This window comes from Rhamphochromis longiceps, linkage group LG1 (genome assembly GCF_057381845.1).
Source record: "Rhamphochromis longiceps isolate RC_006_pf linkage group LG1, R_longiceps_female_GT1.1, whole genome shotgun sequence".
NCBI classification, from domain to species: Eukaryota; Metazoa; Chordata; class Actinopteri; order Cichliformes; family Cichlidae; genus Rhamphochromis; species Rhamphochromis longiceps.
The window spans coordinates 24,804,941-24,814,920 of NC_140557.1; the positions used below are offsets into that span (position 1 = coordinate 24,804,941).

General features: G+C 36.0%; 1 protein-coding gene across 1 annotated transcript; it reads left to right on the forward strand.

The window, feature by feature from the left end:
* The first annotated feature begins 4,803 nt into the window (after nt 1–4,803).
* LOC146678785 (uncharacterized) lies at nt 4,804–8,093 on the forward strand. Its single transcript, XM_085411415.1, has 3 exons — nt 4,804–4,889; nt 6,585–6,740; nt 7,168–8,093. Exons 2-3 carry the CDS (start codon nt 6,615–6,617, stop codon nt 7,399–7,401), a joined length of 360 nt encoding a protein of 119 aa, XP_085267541.1. The 5' UTR covers nt 4,804–4,889; nt 6,585–6,614; the 3' UTR covers nt 7,402–8,093.
* The last annotated feature ends 1,887 nt before the right edge of the window (nt 8,094–9,980 follow it).

Below are 9,980 nucleotides of genomic sequence, written 5' to 3' on the forward strand. Positions count from 1 at the left end.
ATGATGGGACTTTTACCTCAAGATTTTCCTACTCCATCTCCTAAACTTCCTCTTTAAAGCTGTTCATGTGTTCCGTGTTCCAATTAAAAACTAATATTTCTTTTTTTTCCTTTAACACAAGGGGACTTAAAGACTCAATTAAGCGCAAAGCTGTTTTTCTGTTCTGCAAGGGGCAACAGGCAAATTGTTTTTTTCTCCAGGAAACTCATTCTGAGGAATCTGATGTGAAATTTTGGTCACAACAATGGGGAGATAAAATTTTTTTTAGTCATGGTACAAACAGGTCGGCTGGGGTTGCTATTTGTTTCAACAGATGTCCTGGTAGGTTTTTGTGCAACATGGCAGACAAAAATGGACATTGGGTTGCCTGTGTGTTAAATACTGATAATACTCTGATTATTTTGGTTAATGTTTATGGATACAACAATGATCAAGAGAATAAGAACCTGCTGCATCAAATTTCTACAGTTATAAAGGAACTTTATACCAAATTCCCTAATGATTATATAGTAGTTGGAGGTGATTTCAATGTGACTCCTGATGAATGGTTGGATAGATGGCCTTCAAAGTTTTCAAGAGAACATAAAAACCCAATATTTGAAAAATTCGCTAATGATAATAAATTAATAGATGTATGGAGAGTGTTAAACGAAGATGTAAAACAATTCACCTGGCACAAACCTAATGGTCAAAGCAGGTCACGTATTGATTATTGGTTGGTATCCAACTCAATTTTACAATATGTTAAGGAAACAGTCATTTCTAACAGTCCCTTAAGTGACCATTGCGCCATTATTCTGAGACTACAAAGCAAAGACCAAAACAACACATTTAAGGATTATTGGAAATTTAATTGTCAGATGCTGAGAAATGAGGAGTATTGTAATTCTATTAAAAAATGAATTTTAGATGTCCAGAATGATGAAGCCATCAATACACCGATACTCAAATGGGAATATCTTAAATTTAGAATCAGAAAAACCTTAATTGCATTCGGTAAAAAGTTAAACAGACAAAGAAAAGAAGAGGAATCAAATGTAGTGAAAGAACTTATGAATCTGTATGCCAAATTGAATTGGACTGAGGAAGAAAAAGGAAAAATTTATAATTTACAATCTAAGTTGGACGAAATGTACCTTTATAGAGCCAAGGCTGCTTATTTGCGATCCAAAGCCAAGTGGATAGAAGAGGGTGAAAAGAACACTGCCTATTTTTGCAATCTAGAAAAACGTAGACAAGAATATAACTCAATATGTAACCTAATAATCGACGGAGAGGAATGTACAGACCCTAAACGCATTTCAAATGAAGTATTTACTTTTTACAGTAACCTTTATAAGTCTTCATACTCAGAACAAAATGTCACCTCCTTCTTTGACAAAATCAGTAATTGGATTCCAGTAATTGATGATAATTTTAGAGAAATTTGTGATGAAGACCTGACTATAGAAGAATTTGATTTTGCTATTAAGAGCATGGCATCTGATCGTTCACCGGGACCAGATGGTATAACAACTAATTTCTATAAGCACTTTTGGGAAGACCTAAAATTACTATTATTCAGTGCAATAAATGAATGTATAAATCATAAGGAGCTTATGACAACAATGAAACAGGGAGTTATAAAATTAATTCCAAAACCGGGGAAAGATAAGAAAAAACTAATTAATCTAAGACCTATAATACTTTTAAATACAGACTACAAAGTTTTTACAAAAGTTTTAGCCACAAGACTAAAAACAGGTATTTCTGAAATAATTAGCCCAACACAATCAGGATTTCTCAAAGGACGGTTGATCCGAAATAATATCCGCTTGGTTTTGGACCTCATCGATTACAATTACCTAATTAAGGATGATGGTTTTATGTTGTTCTTGGACTTCCATAAAGCATTTGATTCTATTGAACACACTTTTATTATTAAGACATTTAAACATTTTGGGTTTGGTGATGCATTTCTGGATATGATCACTATGTTGTATACTGATATTAATAGTTGTGTTTCTCTTTTAGAAGGCACATGTCCCAAGTTCAGGGTGGAGAGAGGTATCAGGCAGGGCTGCAGCATCTCACCTCTTTTATTCATTGTAGCCACTGAATTACTTGCTATTACTGTCATAAACTCAAACATCAAAGGATTAGACATAAATAATCACAAATTAATAATAAGTCAGCTTGCCGATGATACAACAGTCTTTCTAAAAAATAAAGAACAAATTCCATTGGCCTTAGATACAATAAAGATCTTTTCTGATGCTTCTGGACTACGCCTGAACCTGGACAAATGTGAACTCATGAGTATCCACAATTGTTCTCACTCTTCTTTGTATGATATACCTGTCAAAAATGAAATCAAATATCTTGGAATCTGGATAACTAAATGCATGGCTGATAGTGAAGAAAAAAATATTCAGAATACAATTGACAAATGCAAAATAACTCTAAACCATTGGCTACAGAGAGATTTAACGTTGTTTGGCAGGATAATGTTGACCAAGGTTGAATCTTTGTCCAGATTAATCTATCCAGCTTATTCCCTAGCCATCCCACCAAGAATTATAAAAGACATCAATAAGGTGAATTTTAATTTCATATGGAAAAATAAACATCATTATGTTAGTAACAGGGACTTGATAAAAGATTATGAAGAGGGGGGTTTAAAAGCAATCGATTTTGAAATAATGAATGGCATTTTAAAGATTAATTGGCTACGATCTTTCTTGAAAAATGATAATGAGATCTGGTTCTTGATACCATCTCTTATTTTCAACAAAGTTGGGGGGGATCCAATTCCTTTTAGTATGTGATTTTGAAATTTCTAAACTACCCATAAAACTTTCCAAATTTCATCAACAAGTTCTGTTAAATTGGAAATTAATGTTTAAACATAACTTTAGTCCCCACAATGTTCCATTGTGGAATAATAGGGTGATATTGAATCGGGGGAAATCTATGTTTGTGGAAGAATGGATGACAAAACAAATTTGGTCTGTGACACATATAATGGATGAAAATGGAGATATACTTGAATTAAACAGGCTTAATGAGAAATATGACATGAGTTGCTCGTTCGAGCTCTATAAAAAGGTTTCACAGAATATCCCAACAGTCCTTGTAAATACGGTAAAGAACAATTTTTCAAATATACAGACTCCAAATTTGCATAAAGTTAAACTAGATGGTCTTGACTTGGTTAATGGAAAATGCAATAATCAGTTTTTGAGGAGGTATTTGGTTAACACCTTATATCCAGGTAGGACAAAACATTCACTCGTCTTTAAAGATTATAACAAATCTGAGATCTCGTTGATCAGAACCAAATATTTAACATTTCCAATTCCCCCCAAATTTAAAGAAGTCCATTTTAGAACTACAAAAAATATTTACCCCTCCAATGAATTTATGAGAGACAGATTTAAATTTGTGTTAGACAACTGTTACATTTGTAAAACAACTTCGGAAACAACAGAGCACATGTTCTATGGATGTGTGACAATCCAGAATTTATGGAAATCTCTCCATGTCCTAATATTGTCCCAGTATGGATATATTGATTTTTGGTCTTTTCAAAATATTCAAATTGGAGTAATCCTTATGGACAAAAATAGTGAGTTTTTAGTTAACAAAGTATTACATACATAAATGCCGATATGCTAAATCCCCCCCTTCATGGCCTGCTCTTAAAAACGACCTCTCCCTGTTCCGTAAATCTCTTAAGCTGATAAATAAGCCCCAAGCAATCAAATTGCATAGATTTTTAGAGGAGTTTGATTTTTCTTAGCCCCTTATTTAAGTTATATGTCTTGTTTATGGAACCTCACTTTTAGAGATTTTATGATCCCCCTTGTCTTCTTTATTTCTGTTCCTTGTTTTTCATTCTTTTTTTATTCTTATTTATTTTTGTATTGGTTATTCATCTTTTTATATTATTATTATGTAGATGTGTGAATATAAATGTGTATGTATACATGTGTATATGCAAATATATGTGTGTGTGTATATATGTTTACTTTTAGTTATTGTCGATTTCATTGTGGTGTATAGGAGATGTGATTCTGTTCTGATTGTTTTAATATGTCGCTTGTCTCTTTGAGATTGTCATTGTTATTGTTCTAAATAAAGTTCTTAAAAAAAAAAAAAAAAAGATAAGGACCATTCGCCCATGTGTGGCTGGACTGTGGGATTATGGGACTGTGGGAGGGTAATTTTAGCATATGGAAAACATGTTTTAGCCTTGTTTTAATAGTGTATAGTTAGTTCTGCCGGCAGGGTTTTTAGCAGGTTGCAACACTTTTTTTTAGTTTTTTTTTTTATTGTATACGGGTAATTTTATCTTGTATTTGTGACTCTGGCTGAGTTTCTTTTATGGAAATAAATGGTGTTTGAAGCCAGCTAAGTTTCTGTGCCCTGAGCGCTGACCCGCTCACTCCCCTTCCTCTTGTATGTGAACAGACGTGGTGGGGAAAATTTAGGTCCACCAGTCTTAGCGGCTACAATGACAGAAATATAGAGAAAATTACATTTTCTCTGTAGCAGTTCATGGATTTCATAAGCAACACACTTTAGTTCACACAAAGCATAAAGACAAAAAAGCAATATATACACTGAAAAAAATGCAATAGGGTGGTTGTTGAATTTGCATAGAATTACTTCATATATCCAGCATGACAAATTTAAATTTCACATCTAAACATATTTTTGTCTTTTAATTTTCACATATTCTTTAAGAATATTCATTCTTTTAGAACAAATCATGTTGAAAAGAAACAAGTTAGTCGCGTTTTATCCTCAAGCTCCGCCACCTGGAAAGGAAAAATCGGCTGCACTGTCCGCCATTTTTGTCTCTCGCTTTGGAAAATCTACTACCATCTGGAGTTTTACACTTGAAGGTAAATAAGATTTTAAAGCTAACACACCAGTGAGAAAGAGTGTAGACCCTTTATATATGTGGACTTTTACTGGGGTGTTGTTATTTTACAGGTATGTGGGCTGTTTATCGAAAACCATGAAAGGCCAATGTTAGCTAGCTCCAGTTAGCTAATGGTAACCGAAATTATGCGATAAGCAAATTAGTAATTAACATATATAATGTGAGTTAATATTGTTTGTATATTCTTTCAGTCTAAATTAACAGACTATTACAAACTTGCATCAGTGTCTGTAGTAAGTGGTGGTACCTGCAGTGTCTTAACCATTAAACAAGCTAATGTAGGCCTGGGATATGACTAGTTTGTTGAAACATGTCTGCTGCCAATGTGACTGCTCACACACGGTAACATTACCAGCACATAGCCACAGCCGCTATAAACATGCTGAAAGGTCAATCTAGCTTCTGTAGTCAGCAGCTGGAAGACTCAACACAGACCCAAGATTCAGTGTAACGGTTATCTAAATGTTGTGTGTCCTGTTTGTAAGCCCAGAAAAAGAAATTAAATAAAATGACGGCCTTGAGCTTCAAGCTAATGTAAGTGCAATGCTATAGCATAAAGCGACTAATGCAATGATGAGGTTGTTAAATTAGTAAAAACACAGTAAATATATCCAACATGAATCATTTATATTTTTGGTCTAAACATAATTAAGTCTCACGCCTTTCACTTGTTTTAGAAGGATGTTCAGTCTTTTAAAACCAGTCATATCAAAATAACAGAAAATAGTTATGTTTTCTGTTGAAACTCCACCCCCCCGCTAATGTGCATTAGCTTTTTTTCAATGTGTGCCCAGTCACATTCGCTTGTTTTTTCTCAGTGAATACAGACTAACAAACTTATGTCCATTTAGTTAACTGGTTGTACCTAAAATGTTTTAGTTAAACAGTTAAATAAGCTAGTTTGCCATGGGGTGTGCTCTGTGTGTGTTGGGGGGGGGGGGTGTCTTCACTAAAGTGGGTTTATTTAGGGCATGACACCTATGCAGTACTCATTAGGAGAGGAACTGCGTGACGTGGGGCTTTATTTCATGTTCTGGGGCAGTGAATGTAATGTACTGATAACATGTTACAGACACACAAAAACCCAACAAATTATTTTAACTGATTTATAGAGAGACTGAGAGGAGGGCTTAAAGAGATAAAAATAATGACAGTATAAATATGTTAAATTTATTTTTTCTGTATCGATATATGATGCTTATCCCTGCTGAAGGGCAGATTGGTGTTGCTTCAGAACAATTCTCTAGCGCTGTTATGTAGAGGTGTTACAGTTAATGTTTTAATAACATTATTTTATTTACTAGTGAAGATTTGCATATGTTATCTCACATTCTGTAAGGTAAATTTTCTGGAAAGGTCAAATTAACTAATTTAACTAAGTATTAATGAAAGACCTTGATGTGTATATGACAATAATAGATGTAGTTTATGGGTCATTTGGCAGAACTGCAAAATGGCCAGAAGGAGGCAACTGCTGTGGTTGCAAACAGGCTTTGGGTGGTATGGAAGTAAGGGCAACTATGGAACTGCTCAGCAACATGGGACCCATAGCTAATAAATAGTAATATGACAAAAAATAACAACTTTGTGTGGATGTAACCTTGTGAGATTTGAGATTTTGACAGCATTTTTATGTGACAACTTCTCTTTTTAGATAAATGCAGAGTTTAAGCGCATTACCACCATGCCACTGCAGTCCATATTACTCTCGCAGATAGATGTGCTATCTGACAAACTAATAAAGGTCTTCAAAAGGCGAGGAGGACAAATAGGAAGAAGACTTCAGAACATTCTGGAGCCCACGGCCCAGGTAAGAAAAAAATTAATTTGTGTATACACTTTAGGGAAAATAATAATTTTAACAAAATGCTGCTTGTCACTCTATGCCAGGAGTATGTTGAAAATCACCTGGGATTTTCACAATTTACCATGGGTGCGTTTTTTGTTTGTTTTTTTCCTTTACCTGCATTAGAACTATGTGTGGAGTTCATAGTTGAACACCTCTCTATGCTCTGACAGTATTCTGCTTCTTTGCATGGAGATTTCACTTCATGCATTACCTTTTTAAGCATTCTGAGGACTCAAATCACATGCTGTAATGAATCCATTTTTTTTTTCACCTAATGTGTTAATGTTAATATTTTTTGGAATAGTGACACAGATTAAAATAAGATTTGGTATAATGTTCTTTAACCAGTGTTCTGTTTAATTAAATTTTGGAATTCTGCATTTTCTAGGCCACAGATGAAGCCATTATTCAACGATCTAATAAGGAAACAACCATGGGAATTTACATCATAAAGTCAAGAGATGCCAATGGCAGCCCTGAGGACATCAGGATAGTCCTTGAAGGCCAGAGAGTCTGGCAGGATTTGGATAACTATACCCTAGCAGCTGCAATGCTGTTTGGACTAATGTACACTTTGAACCTCACCTACCCACTGGAAAAGTATACCTTTGAGGTATTATAGAAACTGGTTATGGAGCTCAAAAGGAACAGCCTTTCAAAGAAGGCCCAGGTTTTCAGGACCAGACTGTACGATTGAACAGTTTTCCAGTTATGATGTGGGAACAACATGTTTACCTCTTCGAATATGTACCATCCTTTGTTTTAAGCCAGCACTGGTAAAGTTGCAGTACATAGTGAAACTTATTTTTCTGGCACTTTTCAACTTGGGGCCTTTATTACTGCAGTTTTCACTTTTCAAGCCATGGCTCTTTTAAAAAAAAATTCTAACTTTGAATTTCCATTTTTCTCAATGGAAATGGTGCCTTGCACCAATTTCACCAGTTTGCAATTTTTTTCCCAAGGTGCACCACTACAAACAGATTGCATCGTCTAGTGATTGTGATGTTTAATGATAGAAGCAAGCCAATACTAATCAGTTTAGGTCTCTTGGTTTTGTGCCTGTGGGTTATAATGATATTTTAAGTCTCTTCTTTGTGTCATTTTAATAATTACACCCCTGTTGCCATATTACCTTATGGCTCTTACATTTAAAAAACTATTTTTTACATAAGCGCGATGTCATAAGGCCCCACAAGGTTGAATTCAGGTTACAGCAGATAACTTTGAGGAATGTTGTGGAATGTTTTTCAAGAGATGCATTGTACAAATATGACTCATGTATATTTTGGAAGCCTGAATTGAAAGTCCATTGTTACAACTGTGTAGTATTTTCAAAAATACAGGTCATTGTTCAAAAATGTTTTGCTTATTTCTTTGATTGAGAGAAAGTGTACAGTACATACAGTAAGATCAGCCTTAATGTAGTTTTATATATTGAACACTCAATTATATATTATATATTAGAAATTTGTTATAAAATAAGCTTACCATAAAATAATCTTGTCAATATAACACATAGTAGTCCAATACAATTAACACAAAAAGTTCATGTCTGATAAACAAGTGGTTTCTATAAATATTTGACCGGAATGAAGTGCAACCGATTACAATGCTTTATGTTTATCCCACTGATTATTTTTTTCAGTGTAGACTGTTATCTTCATTTTAGATGTCAAAGTATTTGCGGCTCCCAGTATTTTCTTTTGCGTGGAAATCACGTCCAAATGGCTCTTTGGGTGTGGTTGCTGACCCCTGAGGTAGACCATTGAGCATATTGCATCTTGTTTTTTAACTTACTCAATTAGCAGATTTCACTGGAAATTTTTATTTAATTGTCACGGTCTGGCTGGCAGACCATGGGGATGAGGAAAGTAGGACCCAAAACGCAGGACTCTGCGATGCCACAGTGCACTTTAAATAAAGTGAATAGACGGGTTAGTCCAACAATTAACTCAGAGATGCAATTTGCCAATGGTGCTCATCCCTTGCTCCCAGTGCGTCCCGTGCTGTAGCTCCCTTAGTGTGTGTGCTCCCCAACTCGCTTCTTCGCTCGACTTTCCTGGAGGAAGAAGGACAATCCACAATTAGCCACACGCCTAGCACAGACTATACCGGTCAGGAGTAATAATCCCACGTCGACTGTCGCCGTGAGTCCAGGTTAAATACCTCTTCCTAGCCGGGAGGGATGATTACCACCAGCTGGTCAGGTAATCAGCTGCAGGTGGGCCAGCAACAGCGAAGAGGGACTCCCGATGACGACAGTCGCCCGGACACGCCTCTCCCACGACGTGCGCTTCCGTCAACAGCCCCGAGGACCGGGGAGAGAGAGAGAAGCAGACACGCACACACACACACACACACACACACACACTCTACATACAAATGTGGACAGAACAGTAGACGACACTAGTGATGTGCGATACCACTGATTTCCTTTCCGATCCGATACCAAGTAATATTCAGGGTGGTATCGACGATACTGATCCGATACCGATACTTTGTACAAAACGGATTTTATTTATTGTATCTCAAATTATAGCGTCATAATGATTACAGGACATCAGAATACCTTCTTCTTATCACTTAATAATGCAGAGTTCATCATATAGAAATAAAAAAACTAAAGTTGTGTGCTATTTGAACACCTTGCCTGCCTGGAGGACTAAAGGACTCCGTGAGAGACTCTCACCCTAGCAGCACCTGTCCCTCTCCTCCTCTTCAGTTCGCCTCAACATACGCTCGTCATATTTTGTGATATGATTTACTCTGAGGTGTTTGACAAGGTTAGTGATGTTGCCACAACCATACATGCCAACCCTCCCGATTTTTCCGGGAGATTCCCTCCTTTCTCCAGATTTTCCACCCGGACAACAAAGTTGAAAAACCATATCGCAGAATTCATAGCGCGGCCCAGCCAATTCCAGTTTCCAACAATGACGGCAGCGACTTAGTTTTAATATCACTCTTATTTCTCTTTCTGGGTCGCAAAAAAACTTTTAACATATTTTCAGGTGAGAATGTAGCTGTGTAAACTTCAAATATCTGAGCCGACCGACACATCGTCTTCAAACCCCTGCGGTCTTTCACCACTCGGGTTAAACATGATGTACAAGTCACTTTGATAACTTAAAAATGTTCTTGTTTGGCTTTTTCAGTGTTTTATTTGTTCGTGAGTAAATCGGTTTGGCTGAGATTAAAGTT

Bases quoted from the DNA above. Each gene is read 5' to 3' on its own strand.
- LOC146678785 (XM_085411415.1), top strand. From the start codon at position 6,615: ATGCCACTGCAGTCCATATTACTCTCGCAGATAGATGTGCTATCTGAC. The intron at 6,741-7,167 runs GTAAGAAAAAAA...TGCATTTTCTAG, and splicing joins TTCTGGAGCCCACGGCCCAG to GCCACAGATGAAGCCATTAT.